The following is a 20,048-nucleotide window of genomic DNA, read 5'->3' on the forward strand; positions in this document are numbered from 1 at the left end:
GAAAGACAATCGACCGAACAAAAACTGCAAAAAATCGACCAGTTTAGGGTGGGGGTGAGTTTTTCGAGTTATTTCGAGAACTACTCACTGCATAACAAGTAGGAATTTCTGCCAAATCACCAAGCAAGTCTTCAATAATAGGTTCTAAGTGATGATCTAAAAACAAAAACAACATCACAATTCAGATGCGAGAAGGGGATTGTTTCTTTATTGTAATACAGAAAGCTTGATCAGTCTCCACACCAGTCAAATGCCTCGCTTCAAACACTAGAAGAGAAGGTTAAAGGTTTTGTTTTTACATAAGTGTTTCCGTTTCATATCAGACACATATTTCATATCAGGACAGTGTCTTGCTATTGTTATATTATGCTTATATAAGCCAAAAAATGTTTTTCTTTTCCTCTTTCTGACCAATCTTGCTTCACATCCGCGTCAATTCAATGTGAAAAAGCTTATAAATTAAAATTGACGAGTAAGCAAAATTTATCACTCTTATTTAAAAACAAAACCTTTAAATGCCAGGTATCCTAAAAATTATAAAAAATAATTCAAAGAGTTTAACAAGTCATTTTACCTGTAGCATATTTCAAGTACAAAGCATTGATTAGAGGTATTAATTGAGAGTTTTGCACTAATGTTGAGGTGAATTCTAAATTGACCTAAAAATTACAAACAATTATTTTATGAAATGGTCTTAAAGGATTACTAGTAATGATTTATATCGCAAGAGCCAATTCAAATTACTACTCAAGCTCAAGAATTACAAAGCATTTGAATATTCCCAATTTAATAATCTAATTTAGTTCAAAAAAAAAAAAAAAAATGACAAACAGCAAACGACGACCGGGCTTGCCAAGGAAAATTTTACCAGTTACATTTTAATAGTAAAAAAGCTAATAGAAAAAATAGTAGCTCACTTTAATAACAATCATAAGGGTTTCCAAGGTTAAAGCCAAAACACTTTCAGAAAATTGTGTTGCCATGGAAAGGATTCCTGCAGCGATTTGTTCCAGGAAGGGATGAAGAAGATTCGTTTTGTTTGAGTCTCTCAAATAATCACAGAACCTATAAAAATCCAAATTTCTTTGAGAGTCGCTGCTTTCCAAGGAGATACCCTATTATTAGAAATGGTAAATAACAGCAGGGCTGCAAATAAGTATCTTAAGTCACTCGATATTGAGTCCGACTAAAATCAAATCCAGTCGGTCAAACTCAAAATCCTCTCAGAAATTGGCTTTTTTTTCTAAAATTATCATAGTTTTTCTGGTTATGCATTTAACACATATATAATTGATATCTACGTGAGCGTGACCATTAAACAATATCATTCAGAACACAAATAGTGACGATCTATCAAAATTAGTCGTTTGTTTCTTATAAAAAAACGTTTAGAAACCAAAATTTCATGCTCTTGAAATATTCTTTCATATTCAAGACTTTGTGAGCAAAAAAAAACATCAATCTCATCAAAAAATTGAGAATTTTGGCTAAGAACATTGATGTATGCTTATTAATAGTGATTCTTATAAACATGCGTTTTTTGAGCCAACAAAATTTTTTTTGAAAAAATCTGCTTGAGCCATCTTTTACCTATGATGGCACCCTACTTTCACGCAAAAAATCAGAAAAAGTTAATGATCCAATTTTTCACAAAGACCAAAAAACCCGTTTTTTAACCGTTTTTTAACCGTTTTTTAACCGTTTTTTGGCCCAAATTTGCCCCAAAATTTTTTTTTCGAAAGTCGGGCTCCGTCACATTCGAGGGTTTAAAGTTACACATCTTTGTGCAAAAAATCAGAAAAAACTAATGAGCCAATCACGAGGAAAGCTAATAACGAACGAACGAACGAACGGACAAAGGTTAATTTTATAAGACCTACATCCCACCGGGGTAGGTCCAAAAAGAATGAGTAAGATGTAGGGATGTATAGAGGATTTGTTATTAAATCAAGCAATGGTTTTATTCATCTTTTCATTCGGACAAATGGCTTTTTCAGACGGACATTGACCGAAAACCGTCGACGCTTATTTGCAGCCCTGGTTAATAACATGTAATCATATTTGTACATAAACTTTGATGGACACAAAACTTTATAAGTACGAGTTATTCACCACTTACCCATACAGAGATTTCACAGCAAATACGCGTAAAACAGTGTTTTGTCCTTCCCCTAAGGCACCCACTGTTGCTTGCAGAAAACTGAAAGAGAAAGCGTTTAAAAAAAAAAAAGAATTAATAGACAAACAATGACAAAATAAACAAAAAAAACTTGTGCTCAAGCCCCAAAAATAAAAGTTTTTGAAACATGAAAAAACACCCCCAGATATTCACTAATGCAACAAGTGTACTAAATTTCAGCCAAAAATCTTCAGGCTGTTCCAAAGTTTTGGGACATACCACTGGACAGACAGACATTTTCAGATTAACCGAGGTCGAGAATAAATTACAATGTTTATAGTTGAAGAAATCCTTCTGTGAAAGAGAAATAATTAAGGAAAAGAGGAAGACTTTTTCCTGACTGTAAACTACTTACTGTGAGATAGATTGGTCGTCCAAGATGGCAGCTAATTTAGAGCTCGTCCAAAAAGATTGACCAACCAAGAAAGCAGATCCCGCTTCAGTAGAGCAAGCAGTTACAAGCATCTCTTTGACAGAATTCTTAAAGTCGTCTTTGAGTTCACCAGTTTCAACTTTCTCAAGTATGCTTTGTTGGACATAACCAAGACACAGAAGAATTACTTCATAATATTTCCACCTATAAGAACATTAGAAGAAAAAAACTCAATATAAATTGCCTCATGAAACAAATTACTAATCGGTGCTTCAAGAGAGAAAACTAGAAACAGTAAGTTACTAACCAATGCTCGTCTCCCTGAGTTCTCAGTTCGTCTCCTTTTAACTTTAGTCTTCCAACAGCATTGAAAAGCTTTTGTGGTGCTTCTTTGAACCTCTGACAAAGTGTCTGAAAAAAATGTGATGCAAAAACTGACCTTTATAAACCCTGGACTAAAGCTTTATCCGCTATCAGAGTTTTATTTTAAAAGTGGTACCACAGAAAGATATATATACATATCACAGTGTTAGAATTGACATTAAATAGTGCTACATCATCACAAATATTCAATGAAACGTAAATCTAGCGCTCTTGATGCATTTACACCACTAATGAGTAGTCCTACCATTAGGGTACCACTTTGAAAAAAAACTCTGATCAAAGATTTTGGTTGGTTGGTTGGTTGATACTCCCCTCAAAAATCCAGCCCCTTTGAAATTCAGTTTTTTCGTAGACCTACTGTAGATTATTAAAGCCCATGTCGAATTTTTTGTATTTACATTGAGGATATCCATTGATTTCATGGTTACTTACTAGTATAAGGAATTGAGCAGATATGCGAACAGAATAAGACAGAGTTTCCTCATCTTCATCTTCAACAAATTGATTTGGATCGTTCGACCATAGATCAACCTAAGAAATAAAATAAGCCATTTAAAGGTGCAGTTAAAAATGGAAATCTATCAAAGAACTCATTTTAGCCTTTCAACAAAGTACTAAATACCTCTTTTTTACGTGTTTTTTACACTTTTCGAAAAGTGAATTTTGACTTTAAAAGCTCATAATAAGTAGAGAAGAAGTCGGTCAAATTTAAAAAGTGATGGCTCAAATTTTAAGTTAGGATATCTACTTTCTAAATATCAAAACTCCAAGCACTTTGGGACATTTGTTCGGCCTCGAGACGTCGGGAAACGTCTGAACTTTTTCGTGGGTCACCCGGTATTTAAAACAAATATTCCATTTTTAGAGCTTGCTCAAGTAAAATTAAACCGTTCAATGGAACCAAATTGGTAACTATTGTTTCATTGGGATACGTAAGCATTCTATTATTCTCATTATTTAGTAAGAGAATGACAAGCTACCTGCTCATCAGTGATTTGCATGTAAACCATTGTGAAAAATAAAATCTCTTCCAAATATTGCTGAACAGTCTTCTTGAATTTTGATGATTCGACCAGAGCCACAATAAATTCGAAAGTACTGTATACAAGATTCTCAAAACTCAAAATCTCACCTGAAATTATAAAGTGACAATTACAAGTAAGTCTGCGACTGTAGTCAGAGGCAACTAGAGGGTTCCTCTTAACAAACTAACTAGTTAGGGGAGCTATTTTCTCTCTGGATTGCTCCACTCACCCTTGATCCTTCTCTCAATCGCTGAGCATGAAGCAGCAAGGCGTTAAATACCATTTTTGTATTAATTAAAAAGTGGTATGGCTGTGGTTAATTTCCTTAAAACTAGAGGCAATATACTGGATCAGAATTTATATAGCATACCGTCTTCATCTACGACATCATCAGTGGAATCAATGCAATTGATTGTTGTTTTGATGTAATGGTCAACGCTTTGTGTAAATATTGCCCACACTGGTGGTAATATACTTGTGATGTGTTGAAGCATATATTTTGGAAAGTGTTTGACAAGAACTTCCAATGCCTGAGAAAATCATAAAGATAAGTAAGTAAATCTGCGACAGCGGTCAAAGGCGACCTGAAGGCTCCTCTTTCGATAGCTGTCTACCCAAAGGTAGGGGAGGGCGTCAATCTTTCTCCCTGGATTACTCCACTTACCCTTGATCCTTCTCTTAATTGCTGAGCATCAAGCAGAGAAGCATCAAGTACCATTTTGGGAATCCTATGACCGGGCTGGGGGTTGAACCCACAACCTTGCACACCGGAGCCTGATCAGATGCACTACGGTCGCTCAAAGATATTACATAACGACATACAGTAAATAGCTAGCAAGTAATCAACCCAAAGATGCTAACCCTCGATTGATTTAAAGTTCTTATCAGACAACTATCAAAAACGTTTTGTTACTTACTTTCAGTATTTCCATTTTTATACCACAATCAGAGCTTGGACCATCTGGCAGAGCTAATTGTTGACTACATGTTGAGAGGAACTCAGGAAGGTACGGATATAAATGTTCTTTTTCAATACCCTGAAATGTGAGAATAATTTCAACAGTAATTATTTCAAAAAACATTAAACTCATTATTGAACATCAAAGTTATTTCACAATCTTAAAAAGATCAAACAGAAAAAAACTTCTGGGTAGTAGGAAGCAAAAGCTCATAAAAGATTGTACAAAAACTTCAAGTCAAACATACCTTATAGAAATCTCTCATTAAGCCAATCAAACCTGCTATTGTTGAAAAGATATTTACTGAGCGAGAGCTTGTCCTTACTCCATATACCTGTTAAATGAAAGAATAGTGACTTTAAAAGGGATAAAAAGAAAGTTTAATACTATTATATTACAGATAGTTTTTACTATAACCTTTCCTGAGCAACATAATATGAGTAATTAAAGAAATGACAAAACATACCTGAGTATTTTTGAATATTTTCAACATCTCCGGAAGTAATGTTGGGGCAATTTGAGGAACTTGCAGATCACTTATTTCACCAGCAAATTCTAAAAAATAATTTGGAAATGTATTGTAAAAAATTAAAAGATAAAAAGAAAGCCCTGTGAATTTTTTTTTTTTCTCTTTTACCATAAAATCTACAAATTTATAGAAAAAAAGAGTTTTACAAAAATTCAAACATAATAATGCATATTTACCTGTAAATACACGCATAGCTCCATGAATTATATTACCATCCATACTGTGTAAAGCTTGGATTAGAATGGTGAACAAATCAGGCCATGAATCTGGCCAATCAAATGAAGCTATCCTTGACATTGCATGTGCCTAGTAATACAATAAATGAGTCCTTTTTTAAACAATACATTAAAGGAAGAAATTTTCTTCCCGCCAAGATTTTTTCCTTTAATGTACTTATAAAAAAAAAGATTTTATTAAAATCAAATAAAACAAGTAATGCTACTTACAACACTGGAGCGGATTTTACTACTCTCATCACGCAAACCATTTGGAAGATTTTGTCTGATGATATTTTTGGCCTGAAAAGAATACCAAAATAGCAGATTAATTATTCAATCCTTTTGACGATTTTATCAGAAATTTATAGTCACAAACTAGTATTACTAGAGTACTGCTAAAGTAGTTTTCAGTTCTGATAAGATTTGTTTCTCTGGTGTACCTACTCAGATATTTTAAAACAAATAACAAAGTTGGAAGAACAGAGCTATGGTTGACAGTTTGCATAGTGTCGTAGTTTTTTTAGAAAATGAGAAGGGGGGGGCAAATCGATTTCAAAAATCTAGGGGGGGGGATAGCCCCAAAATGTCTAGGGGGGGGGGAGATCTAAGCTCCCTGTTTGAACTATTAGAAAAAGACACCAGCTAGTTTGTATTTTTCTGGTGTCATATTGCTTTGTAAACAAATTGATTAAGGTTATCTTTCACATTAACTGTTCATTTCTAGGGGGGAATTTCTTTTTCAAATCTCAAGAGGGGGGTTAATAGGATAGGGATTTTTTCCATTTTCAAGGGAGGGGGGCAACCTACTAGGACACTATGGTTAGCTGTGAATGGATGGTTATTGTATGTTCCAAGCCTAGGTCGTCTCAAACCTAGATATAAGGATGGAGTTGTTTTAAAGATGGATTAGAATGTTTCAAATTGGCAAAAAAGCTAATGACAGATTTAAATATAATTCACTGTGACAATTCCGAATGTAAATGATCCATGAGGGTTTTCTCTTTTATATACACCCAGTTGCTGTCAATCTTTTCTAATGTTGCTTGATGCTGATTGCAAAGATAAGATTATCTGTATTATCTGAAAATAGCACTCTTTACCAAAATGGAATTTTACCTGAACCCCAACTTCTGGTGGACGAAACTTTTCTTCTGATAAAGATGACCAATGTCCCTCAACATACTGCTTCAAAATGATTGAGGCAAGCTGAAATAACGAAAAAATGGACTTGGTATTTTCATTTTCAATCAGTTTCTATTCATTCCTCAATAGCAATGTTTCAAATGTCTCACTTACTGTAAGGATGTTTGAAAAAGTATTAACCATAATAAAGTAAAGTAATGTGAGCTCAATTAATATTATTTTCAAATAACCCTGTTCAAAAAGTCTAGATGAAGATTGAGCAGTTTTAAGGAAAGTTAAGTAGAAGGTTAAAGAGTTTTAAAATTCATTCATACAAACATGATCTATATATTTATGATAGGGAGTGAACAGAATAATTGACTGAGACTTATTTGACAAATGAATAAATTTGGTCAACAAAGCAAAGTTTGTTTTAATTAAGCGAATTTTAGCAAAAAAGCAAATAGGTTCCCATAACAAAGCAAATTTCGTTTTTTCATTTGATGCTTTCAGTTCACAAAATAATGTTGTCAAGAATAGTGTAATTCTTTGAAATAAAAAACTTTGTACCTGTCTTATCTCTAAAGAAATTGATCCATCCAATACAATATCTGTCAACACAACACCAAAATCTAAAACAAAAATATGCATGATATTTGAGAAAAAGTATAATCATATGGTTACTTGTACTTAAATGATTTGCTAGGGGAAACTGCGCAAACTTTTTCTATAATCTTAATTGGTTTAGCAGGGCTGCAAATAAATATTTTTAGTCAATCGGACATCCTGTCTGACTGAAGAAAGTTGCAAAGAAAGTAATTTGATAAAAGTCTAATCAATAAAAGTGATCTTAGAAACAACTCTTGAAAGTTACAGAGAAAACCCTGGAAAACCAGTCAATAAAAAGTTATAATAAAAACAACTGTTAATAAAATTACAAAGAACCTGAAAGAACGCAGTCAATTAAAGTAAACTTTAGAAACACTCTTGAAAGCTAAAAAGAATAGGCTAAATAAGGCGACAGGGGTTTAAGAGATTTATTTTCAACTCAAGTTAATGGTTTATTCCTCTTTTCATTTAAGCATCATGATTGATACAAATGGTTTTCAGTCGGTCAAAAGGCTTTTCAGTTGGACATGGACCAACGCTTATTTGCAGCCCTGGTTTAGTTAATGTGATTTTTGAATTCCTCACCCTTTTTCTGATAAACGAACAAAGTTTCAGTCTTCAACTATGTTTCAGCCTTCAACTATGTTTTCCTCAATTTCCCTAAACATTCATTCAACAACAGTCTTTTCGAAAAATGAAACATTTGGTTTGATGTCAACAAAATTTGTGTGACTTCTGGAGTTGCTAACAGTGTAGGCTAAACACAAATGAAAACTATTGCAGTATACCACAATCGAGGGGATTCCCTGACTGCTAAAGGTTTAAAGTAAAAATGAACCCATCGTCAGCTATTCATAAAACTAGGTTTGACATTTTGCAAATAATATGAGTTGAAATTTTCGACTGACCTATGACATGGTCTCCCTCTCATTATTATATCAAACCCCTTGAAAATTCTAGAAAATTTTTAAAACACAATTGAAAATCATGGCTCAGACTTCCCTGGGGAAACAAGGGAGGTCATGCAGTTACTCCTCATTTACTGGATGCTTCAAAGAAACATCCAGAGAAAAAAATTACCTTGAGTTAGGCTTTGAAAGCCTGGCAGACAGGCGGTTAATTAGAAAACTCGTATTTTTTATAAAAGAACTAGCTGGTACCCAGCGTCGCATGCCGGTTAAGCTTTAGCTGAACGCACTAAAAGTCCTTTGGATCTTGAAGCTGGCTTAAAAAAAGGATCAAATGAAAAAAAATATCTTCGGAGATCTTTTTCTTGCTTCGCTCGTATTAAATACGCCGTCCAGTTCTCGATAATTTGAAAAAAGTGTATGTCATGGTAGAGAGGAGTAAAATGTAGTAATGACAATTCTTCAGGGAAAAGTTGGGATGCCACAAAGAATAGTGCAACTCTTTGTTTTTATCAGATTTCAAAAAATAAATAAGTCAATTCTAAATTGCTTTTTTTTAAACCCTTGTCATAACTTTTCGAATTTAAACATGTAAAATGACGTACTACACAATTTTAACCAGTATCACTTGAATGTTATTATATGAAGAAAGAGGTGGACTAATTTTTTCTCCTGCTTTTTATCGCCATTTGTTTGAATGCTGTTGTTGTTCGACAAACTTTTTGATTTGTATGTTTTGATTTACATCAGAGGAATGTAAAGAGATGGAAAAACAGCTTCTTCAGAGCAATAGACGTCATATACCAGGTCCTTTGCCCTTATGGGAGTTTGTTTCGAGCTAATGGATTTCTTTTGTTGTTGCTTTAAAAAAGTTGTATAATTAGCGTGGTATGACGAAATTCTTTTGTTTCAGGTCAAATTATGCGTAAACTTTAGGGGCTTATATTTTGGCGAGACCTCTTTTATACCAAAAGATACCTATATTTTCTTGCTCAGAATTTTCTAGCAATTTTAATGATTTAACGGCAGCATGACCGCATAATTAGACTAAAAGCTATAAAGTGCACGAAAATAATGTGGGGTTGTTTTATGACGCGAACGGAAGATAATATTAATATACCCCTTATTAGATGCTGTTTTAGAGCTTTAGACCAGACGGTACTAATCGGCTTAGGCGCTGTGGTATAGCTGTCATTGACCTTGGTTGCTGCACAGGCGATTGAGGTTCGATTCCCACATTCCCACGATTCGCAGCAGTTCACTTGGCAAGTGAATGAACCTTTGCCCGGGTCAACCCATGCCATGTGAGGGGAATAGGGTAGTAAGTTCAAGGTGCTGACGGGCGCTAATTGAAAGCGTCTATAGTTGCGAAAATGGGCCTCTAAGCCTCCTGCGACTCAACCAAATAGAAATAGAAATAGAGTGACGTCAACGCTCCATTGTTTTGCCACTAATTTGGTCTTCTTCGTTCTGGACATTCACGTGTGTTCCACTACAGATTTTTTTCATATTTCGATTTAAAAGCCTACTCGGCGCGAAAGAGAAATTGCATATTTTTTAACGTTTAATACGCCGTTCATTAACTCAAATCAAATGACTTTGGAGGTTTGGTGAAATGGTGGCCGAATTGCCGTCCCATGTTTTGTCAGATAGTCCCAAGTTAGAGCAGTTGACGGTATTCAATATGATTAGGGTGGGGCGTCAAATGTCAAAGTCAGAAAATTCAAGATGTAGTGTTTTTTTAAGAAAATTTAACCTATTGTGAGGCATTCTGCGCAATTTTTAAGGTCAGAAGTCCAAAATTGGCCGAACCCCCCTGGGGGTACTGATTCGCACTACAGGCAAAAATTGGAAAAAATGGCATTTTCTGGCCTTTTCAGGCCTGTAAATATGTCAAAACTATTGCAAATCTTATTTTTTTCATTTGCTAATATGATCGAAGGTAATCGAAAAGTAATCAAAATGATTGACCAAATGCAGATGTGAGTCTGCTTCAAGAAGATCTAGACATTGTCTATGACTGGACATCCATCAACAATATGGAGCTCAATGGAAAAAAGTTTGAACACATTGCATACGGAAAAGATGAACAACTGAAAGTACACTCAGTCTACAAATCAGATGTACAGCAGCCAATCGAAATAAAAAGTGCAGTGAAAGACCTGGGTATCCTACTCTCAAACAACCTGTCATATGAAATGCACGTTCAAACGATCACTGACAGAGTCAAGGGTATAAGTGCCTGGATATACAGAACCTTCAAGTCTAGAGATAAATCAGTAATGATCACTCTTTGGAAGACATTGGTACTTCAGCATCTGGAATACTGCTCCCAGCTATGGTCTCCTACAAAGCGATCCCTGATGCAAGAACTGGAGTATCTGCAAAAATCCTTTATAAAAGGGATCCAACTTCCACCCAATTATTGGGATTAATTATATTATTGGGAGAAGCTCAAACACCTCAATATGTACAGTCTTGAGAGAAGTCGCGAAAGATACCAAATTATATATACATGGTGTATAATCGAACAACTGGTGCCAAGTTTTAACTATGGTGAAGGGGAAGGTGGTATTTATTCATATACAAACCAACGCCTGGGAAGAAAATGCCACCTCAAACCAAAAACTAAAATAAAAACAAACCTTTCGCTGTGACGCAATGAAGATACCAAAGTGTCAACTAAACTGAGAGATTTGATACACTGAACCAATTGAACCAAATAACAATAATTGCTTCTCATACAAAACATAATTTCTTATTACAAAATTGTTAACGTTTTAAACACGAATAACAGATTCAGAATAATTAGAGGTAATTATTTTTACAACTCACACTTTTTTGATCACATTAATTGACATCTTAGCATTATAGTAATGTTGTTAAGTGTTTTATTTCAAGAGCTCTTGCAATAGTTTATTGTTCAACTTGGAGAGCGAATGTTTGTAAACGTATAATTTTTTTTCATAGCAGTTATTTGGGGGGTCGGATTTAGGCAGGGCTGTCGGATTTAGGACCACTCACGGTACCGTAGGATCGTCTAATATCGACATGCGTCTTCTAATTTCGACATAGCTGTAGGCTGGTCTTCGAAATAAAAAATCAAACATAAACAAATACATATCAAAGTTATCAATCAATCACTAAATTGTACTCTCCCTATCACGTCACAGATTGTTAATATAATATGAGAAATGTGAAGTGTTATTACTTATATTTGAAAAGAAAACTTTAACGATTTAGCATGCTTTCAACGAAAAGATGCCCAAATCACAACAACATTTTGCACGCAAGGAATTTTTTAGTAGACCTTTTTACCGTGAACCGAAAATAATTAAGGGACCGGGTGTGCTAGGTGCGGCGCCTAGAAGTTTAACGCGGCCTCTTAGCGCCTAGGGGAGCCGTCCATATTCATTTGACAATGCAAAACGTCAAATTGACGTTATGAGGGGGTGGGGGGTTTTCAAAAGTTAGGTTTGACGTTATAAGAAATCAAAGGTATACCTTTTTGTGAAAATCGCGGAGATTTGTAACCACCAACCACACTATACTTTATAAGCTTTCGAAAACATATTCGTGTATGAAGTACATGAAAATTTGCTGCTCGCATAATCCCATTGGTTTGCGCTATGATATCATTACATCATATTTTCATTGTTTGCGCGATCGAGCAAACCACATCGCACAAGTGGGCAAAGAAGGTGGTACGCCTAAAGCACGTCACCGACCTAGCGCCAAGTGGAGCTTTTAATTTCTTTTTAAATAAAAGTCATTAATTAAAAGAACACATACACGCACGGGTACAACCAAGTACGGACTTTGCGACGGAACGGGGAAACTTTGGTGAAAAATGGCTACAACTTTTGGTATACATCAGTACATCGCTTGACATTATCTGTGGGGGGTGGGGGGGTTCAGAGGATAACGTCAATTTGACGTTTTGCGTTGTCAAATGAATATGGACGGGCCCCCCTAGACGACCCTGCCTATGCCCCGGACAGTCCGGGGCAAATGTCTGGGGTCTGAAAAAAATAACTTTTCCCCCGGACCTATGTCCGGGGCTCCAATATATGCGCCATAAATTTACCCCGGACGTATTTCAATGAATTAGAAAAAAGCCCGCGCGGTCAGCGATTCTATAAAAAGCGACCGCGCGGGCTGTCTGGGGCGTCCGGGGTAGTCTCTCAAAAACAAATAATACGGACCCCGGGCACGCATCAAAAAAACCCCGGACTGTCCGGGGCATAGGCAGGGTCGTCCCCCTAGAAGTTTAACGCGGCCTCTTAGCGCCTAGAGCGGGTGCTTGCAATAAACAATAAGGACGGGGAAACCAGGTCGACTAAGCGTGCAAATTATTTTTATCACGTGACTTGAAGCGTAATAAAGTTGTAAAATTTTAATGATGGACACGAGAAAGTTACGAGGAAGTTTGCATGTGTTTCGTGTGTTGTGTGAAACTGCTTATAATTTGGCTGTTTTTTTATTGAAAGGATTGCAATGTTTACTGAACTTCTAATTTGATGGATGAACTTGTTCGATAAGAATGATACCAAGAATTTCATTCAAGGTTTGTTTTGATTATTTCACAGATATCTCCGGTGTCGAAATTAGAAGACGCATGTCAATATTAGACGATCCTACGGTATAGACCTTTTTTCAAAGAGGCCACCCTGTTGAATAATTATGTAGTCCAGCAGAAAAGCAATGATAAAACCATGCATAATTATTACAATATGCATGATACAGTAATTATGCATGGCTCTATCTTTGTTTTTATGGCTGGACTACATAATTATTCAACAGGACGTTCTCTTTGAAAAAAGGTCTATTTACCAAGCTGTATGTAAGAATTTTATTGTTGGAATAGGTAAGTCTAGCCTAGCCTAATTATCAGCTGTCAGGGGACGTAAAAAGAATGTGAGAGCTACTTATTTGTATCAAAAAACAAAACACACATTATTTTCCCACAAGCTGCGCCTTGGCAAGGGGGAGTCTTCTCCTGACGTCTCGTGACTTCTATTCTTCCAAAAAAGATTTCTTACTTTCGGTAGTCTCTAAAATTTTGATTTTGTCCTCAGCATTCCTTCTTTCATCTTGGTTGATTGAGAGACCTGATTCAAAAGTTGATAAAATAGTTTGTTTCAGATCCACATGCTCCATGTCCGACGCCATATTGAATGTAAACTTTTTTTTGTATGATGGAATTACAGACTGATATTTCGCCAGATTCGATTTAAAAGCGTGAACTCCATTGGCTCAAATAGATTAAGAAGGGTCTGCGATTTTAACGTGTATGTGAATGCGCGGGAAATATACCAAGAATAGTTTTAGGGGGCTCATTAGCTATTTTTCTTTTGTTTTACAACATATAAAATATTTAATAATTTGACTGTAAATTTAAATAATTTCTCAGATTTAACATACAAATTTTGAAAATAGAGAATCCAATGATTGTTGTGATTATATCAACCAACAATAGTACGTAACTAAGAATTAATCAAACCCCCGTCTAAATGTTCCAATTCTCGGAAAAGCATGAAAATATTTTTCACAAACATGAACCCGTCTTGACCCAACCAGACAGGTACATGCAAGCCAGAGACCATCAACGATGCTTCTTCTGGTATTGGTGTGATGACTATTTTTCAATCCTTTCATGTTCACTATAGATCTGAATTTTGAAAAGGAAAGGAAACTTTCTAGGTACGTAAGATATTTTTATTCATTTCTCATGTACTGTAGCCAGCTTTAGTTAAAGTTTTATAGTCACACTTTACTTTCACAATAGTAGGACAATAGATTCAGTCAGGGAAAGGTACTAGCGTACTCTTGCCTAATTCCGGACGGTTTTCAATGTTTTCAATCAAATCTCAAGAATAAGTTATCAAACAGGCTATCTCTAAAGCTCTAAAACAGCATCTAATAACACATGAAAACCAGAATATGATTCTTCAATCAGTTAGTCGCACTATACCCCAGGCGTACCCAATCGATAACATCGATTGTCGATTTAATCGATGCCAATCGATAAAAGTCGTTCGTAATCGATGATCGATCGATTACTAATCGATGGCCAATCGATAGGAACGTAAAATTTTATTATCGATTGGTATCGATTTTCATCGATTAAATTCGATTATTATCGATTAGCCATCGATTGAATTCGATTGTTATCGATTAAGATCGATTGTGATCAATTTTGCTAATTTTCTGTATTTATGATCGCTACTCTTTTCGCGGGAAGAACTTTTCACGGAATTTAATTTCGCGGTTTTTCGGCAAATCGGGTGAATTGCCTTCGCACCAAATTTCTGAGCAATCCGAACAACAAAACCAACGGCGCAAGTTTTTTTGTCCTTGCGGTACCGTGGTTTTTCTAATTTAACGCGTAGTCTAATTTAACGCGTACCCTGCTTTTGGTGAAAAATCGTAATTAATCTTACCATAGGACGGGGTGAATCGGATAGAATTGGAAGGTTTTGGGCAAATTGCCTCTTCCCGACGAGACCTACCACCTAATTATACCGCAGAACTTGACGAGTGGGGTCTAATTCGCGAGTTTAGAAAATTTCATTTTCAAAAGTCAAAAGTTTCTTCTACGAGGAACAATCTTCAATCTAATACAAGAAAATCGAGTCACTCGTTTCGGGGTGAAGTGGATATAATTTGACGGGGCGCCATTCGGAACATAAACAAACACTCTCTATATTTTGTGGTGGAGCAATACCACTTTTCAAAAATTACGTTTTGCCGAAGTTATAATTTGAATTCGTGCAATTCTCACAAAGTAATTAGTCATTAGATGGAGCGTCATAAAAATGTAATACCTAAGGGAGATATATTTGGGTAGTACGTTTAGTATCATTGATAATAAAAATTTGAAAGGTCTGACTACATTAGCTAAATCCAAGTTTGTTTTTTTATCTAACGCTTGCGTTTCGTTCCAGAGAAAATGAAAAGGGAGAAGTAAATAAATGATTAAAAAAGAAGAGCATTAGAGAAAATTATATGGTCGTTATTTTCCGCGGTTACGATAGAAAGCATTGAATCTAAAAGCAGAAAATTATCACACCCAGCAGGTGCGTATTTCTTTTTTACCTAAGAAGAGTCTAGCACACCCACACCCACACCCCTGTTTCACAGGCCATGTTAGGTTAATAGAAATTGCGCTCGAAGAAAACCCAGTGTTCATATCCCGTTGTTTACGGACATTTTAAATGAACACTGTTTTGACGTTTAGCGTCCATTGAATACCCCTGTCTCAAGTATCATTCGACCGCTACAAATGCCCCGTAAAAAAGCTAACATTTTCTACTTTCGCAGTGATACTGGGTGTGATAGTTGAGTCGATAAAAAGAATAGAGAAATTAATCCGATCATCGTATATTTTTGTTTTCTCCTTATTTAAGGTACTGAACAATCTCAGATACTTCAGAGACGGGAGAAGATTATCAATAACGCTCTGGTTGGCTCTAAAATTTGTTGACAAAATGATAAGAGAAAACGTACGATACACCCCTGTTTCAGTGACCCGGTCAAGGATCCGCCCCGATGAAAAAAATACAAAAAGTTACCTAATACTGACACGTTCACTGCCAAGCCACTTTAAGAATTTTGACCTCATTGAATTTCATCGAAAGTTTGACTTTCAAAGGCTCCAGCCGCCTTGGTTCTGCTTTAAGTGCCTACAAATTGCCTACCGATCGACGCAGAATTTGAGGATGATTCCAGAAATGCAAAAACAAAGCAAAAAAAAGTATTTTCTTTAAAGGTTATGGCCCTTTAGAGTACTGTCGGTATTTCGACACCTATACTACAACTAGGTCAACCCAGTCAAAATTGAAAAAAAAAATTAATGAATTCTAGGAATAATGCTTAATAAAAGTGAATTTTCCCGTACTCCGGCGAGAATTAAGAGATTACAAATACAGACTCGGTGTGTGTGAAGTTTTACTTGTTTCATGAACTTCTTCGTTAGAGGTTCATGCTTGTTTCATGACTTCTCCGATGGTCGATTTCAAATTTTCACTGAGTTACTGAGACAGGGGTATTATGGTGGCACTTAAAGAATTCAGAACCAGCGTGGACTCGCCATGAACACAAAGACAGGAGACAGTAATAATTCTATATGGTATTCAATGCTCAGATACATAGTATACTCGTAGTTGGCAGCAAACTTTCTAAGCTCTTATTTGGAAAATATATACTTTTTAATTCTTTTCTTAGCGAAAGAAAATACTTTATAACATTGTCTCTCTCAGTGCCCGGTGAGAACTTTTATACCCTTTGGAAAAATGAAGGTTAAAAAAACAGTAAGGAATAAAGAAAATAAAAATTTCTCGGGTTCTTAAATATCTGGGGCATATTTTCTCACCGGGCCGATTATTTATTGCCAATTGTTCCACTAGGAAGGGGCTCCACCGTGTCATACTTTCTTGCCTCTTTTAGCTTACCAATTTCCGCTTGCAGAAATATTTGCACCCCTGTCTCAGAGATGATTTAAGCCAGGGGATGCGAGACCTCCGAGAGAATGAACAGTATATGAACGAACAGGAAATTATGTCTTGTCTCATACTGTACCCCGTCTCATTATCAAGCCTTTAGAAATATTCCCTTTCGTCAAAGACATTTCCTAGGAATTTTCTTCTGGAAAATAATACATAACATATAAACTCCTAAATTATCACTATACAAAATATACAAAGACATTGTATTCACATGAACAATGAGTGACTATTAACATTTGAACATTTATTCCTAGCTACTCTGAACACTAACAAGCCTCTTGGGATAGTGTGGCAGTAATTAAAAATGACATGATGACGGCATTTGATATTTTTTAATTATTCAATAATTAACTCCTTTCCATTTCTCGGTTCCGTATCACTTAACAACGCCTTCAACTTGGGGCGCAAAAGGGCGATTCGCGTTTTAACACGAACAATTTTCCGCCCTAACTTTAGAATGAAAATACGAAGAATAGACATTGTTTTTCGTTTAGTGAACCAAAGATTGTATACAACTGGCTTTCGTAGAACACAATGCCAAAGGAATCTCCAATCACGGTCGTTTCATTATTTCTTATTCGGCATTTCAAAAAAGGGTCTGAAAATCAGAAGGTTTTCTTCTTCAATTTCCGAAGAACATGTTCCAAATCTTCAAAGCCATATTTTTCCGATAGCTTGATCGATCAGTGAACGGGATCTGAAAACAGAATGGAAAAAGACATCGTCAGTGAAGTATGAGAGGCGATTAAACAAATTATCCGATTCACCCCGTCCTACGGTACTCTAATTATTAACGCGTAGCCAAAATTCTGCATAATTAATTTCACTCTAATTATTACGCGTGATCAAGCCTTGGACAAGAAAAATTAGACAGGAAAGTTTTATTTTTGATAAACTTCTTTCTTTCATAAACACAAATTAAAGGGATCTTCGTCATCCTCCTCTGGCTCCTCCAAATCAGCTAATGCTTGTTAATACATTATACGATCTATATGTAATATATATTACACAAGCCTTTAAGTAACGCGTACTTAAAACACTTGAATATATCGTAATTAATTGTTCTCTAGTTTTTCACGCGTAGCGTCGAAAATAATTATTTATTGCCACGCGTTAAATTAGAAAAACCACGGTAGGGTTGCGTTTTTAGCGAATATAAAGAAATCGATATTAATCGATAACAATCGAAAGCAATCAGCGATTAATCGATAGCAATCGATAACAATCGAATCCAATCGATAAGAACGTAAAGTCTTAGTATCGATTGGCTATCGATTGTTTATCGATTAGTTATCGATCACTATCGATTATTATCGATTAAAATCGATTAATATCGATTGATTTCCCGTATCGATTTCATCGATTGGGTACGCCTGGTATACCACATGCGTTTGATTTGGGAACGTGAAACATGAACGCGAACTACCCATGTCGAAACTTTTCAATATATCTCCAGAACTAACAGATTTTTTGAAATTCTGTAAAAAGGTCCAAGTTCCTGAATAGTTTTACTATGTTCTGTGAAAAAATCATAACCATCAGTCAAATACTCGTTCATCTATTTAAGATTAAAGACAAAAATTAGCGAAGAAAAATAAACCTTGAGCACAAAAAATGCTTTTTTAAACCCTTTTTTCCACCAAAAAACAAATAACTTTAATAGACTTACCTTCCCCAAACATTGAAGAAGCCTCTACTAATTAAAGTAAATGAGATAAGATAGGATAAAACCTTAGAATCAACCAGAATTTACAACCTTTCGTCCAAAGCAAAAGACGTGCTTTCTCGCCGCCATCTTGTTTTCAGTCAGGACCTCATCTCACTTTATCGATATTACGCAAACGGTAGTTTGCGCTAAATTATTTTGGTTTCACTTTCTATTTCAAGCAAAGGTCTTAGCAACAAGACGCGCGTACATAGCAACGGGGCTGGGTAGAAAAATCTAAACATAGAATTAAAAAAAAATATCATCGTATAGAGCACTGAAAACATCTTCAAATAACCTTTGCCCGCTATCAGCCCGCGCGGTAATCTTTGCCCGCTCCAATTCTTAGATAATGAATAAGAGAGATGCGCTTAGCTAAGCCGTGCTCGCGGGCGATAAATTTATGTTTACTTTTCTTGTATATTTTAGTGGTATTTATCCAATGAAAAGGATGTTGACATAATATGCACGACACTGACAAAATATGCACGGCATTGATTATGACATCATTAAATATGTCAATATCGATTCAACGCCCGTTAAAGAAAATAATTTGTAAATAGTTCTTTTTATCGTAAAATTTAGAAATACAAGCAAAAAAGAGTCAAATTTAATATTTGTTTCCTATCTAGATTATATTAGCGTTAGAATACGGTAAATTTTCACGAAAAATATTTCGCGATGGTGGTACGCCCAATCGCGCCCACGGGAAAGTTCCAATTTTTAATTATCGGGAAATCGGGGAAACCGGTTCACCACGTGGATAAAAAACGTACAGAATGAAAACCTGATAGCAGGTTTTCAACCAGATTTATTCAGATAAAGCTATAAGAGGTTCATTACTTGTGGATTTTAAAACCTACATAACCAAAAACGAAAGTTGTTGTGAAGGAAAGAGTAAACGCAAGACAGAAGGTTTGCTTGTGTTGATCAGGTATGTTTTTATTCTATCTGAACTAATGTTAAAAAAGACCAAAGAGGTCCTGACTGTGTTTGAGAATGAGAATTATTTTCGGTTCCAGTTCCCACGGTCTTTTTTTCATCCAATCAGATCGCGTGATTTCACTTTCGCTTTCTCTAGTCCAATAAGACTTCTGGAATTGAGTCATGTGACATCTTATTGAAAAACCCGCGCAGAATAAAATAGAAATACAGGGGGTCACACTACTGGCTACAGGAACTAAAAGCAAGCAATTAAAGCCAATATTTTTGGTTTTTCTGAAGGACAAAAGGTATAGGAAGCTTTACTGAAGGAGGGATAAGGCTGGGACTATCTATTTAAAAGATATGGACAAAAAAGGCACTTTTTTGGTGATAATTAAGATTTTACTTAGAAACTTTAATTCTCTTACCCCTGTCTCAGGCCCCCCTGATATGAGCAAGGGAACCATGTTGGCCACCCCTATTGAAAATTTCAGATCAAAACAAACAAGGAATTAATTTCTGTAAGGGGTCTTCGACAAAAAACTTTCCAATTTTTTATCGATATTGGGCCGATAAGCTTCAGACCCCCTCCCCCCTTGCTCTTAT

The 20,048-nt window shown here is 35.7% G+C and overlaps 1 protein-coding gene across 2 annotated transcripts in view; it reads right to left on the minus strand.

Moving 5' to 3' along the window:
- LOC136806989 (importin-9-like) overlaps positions 1–13,515 on the minus strand; it is a 30,091-nt gene extending 16,576 nt beyond the window's left edge. The window contains exons 1-17 of one of the 2 annotated variants that reach the window (XM_067063566.1): positions 13,349–13,515; positions 7,360–7,421; positions 6,784–6,873; positions 5,896–5,967; positions 5,626–5,755; positions 5,387–5,475; positions 5,168–5,254; positions 4,879–4,998; positions 4,332–4,491; positions 3,917–4,068; positions 3,369–3,467; positions 2,860–2,963; positions 2,535–2,756; positions 2,120–2,200; positions 918–1,065; positions 575–659; positions 89–156 (exon numbers count right to left, since the gene is read on the minus strand). In XM_067063566.1, coding sequence (XP_066919667.1) covers positions 89–156; positions 575–659; positions 918–1,065; positions 2,120–2,200; positions 2,535–2,756; positions 2,860–2,963; positions 3,369–3,467; positions 3,917–4,068; positions 4,332–4,491; positions 4,879–4,998; positions 5,168–5,254; positions 5,387–5,475; positions 5,626–5,755; positions 5,896–5,967; positions 6,784–6,873; positions 7,360–7,421; positions 13,349–13,478 — 1,899 coding nt within the window. In that variant the 5' untranslated portion in view covers positions 13,479–13,515. Of the gene's footprint in view, positions 1–88; positions 157–574; positions 660–917; positions 1,066–2,119; positions 2,201–2,534; positions 2,757–2,859; positions 2,964–3,368; positions 3,468–3,916; positions 4,069–4,331; positions 4,492–4,878; positions 4,999–5,167; positions 5,255–5,386; positions 5,476–5,625; positions 5,756–5,895; positions 5,968–6,783; positions 6,874–7,359; positions 7,422–13,310 lie in introns of both variants that reach the window. The other variant, XM_067063567.1, reaches the window with a different exon arrangement.
- Between the last annotated feature and the right edge of the window lie 6,533 nt (positions 13,516–20,048).

Source organism: Clytia hemisphaerica, unplaced genomic scaffold (assembly GCF_902728285.1).
Source record: "Clytia hemisphaerica strain Z4C2 unplaced genomic scaffold, Clytia hemisphaerica genome assembly, whole genome shotgun sequence".
Classification (NCBI taxonomy): Eukaryota; Metazoa; Cnidaria; class Hydrozoa; order Leptothecata; family Clytiidae; genus Clytia; species Clytia hemisphaerica.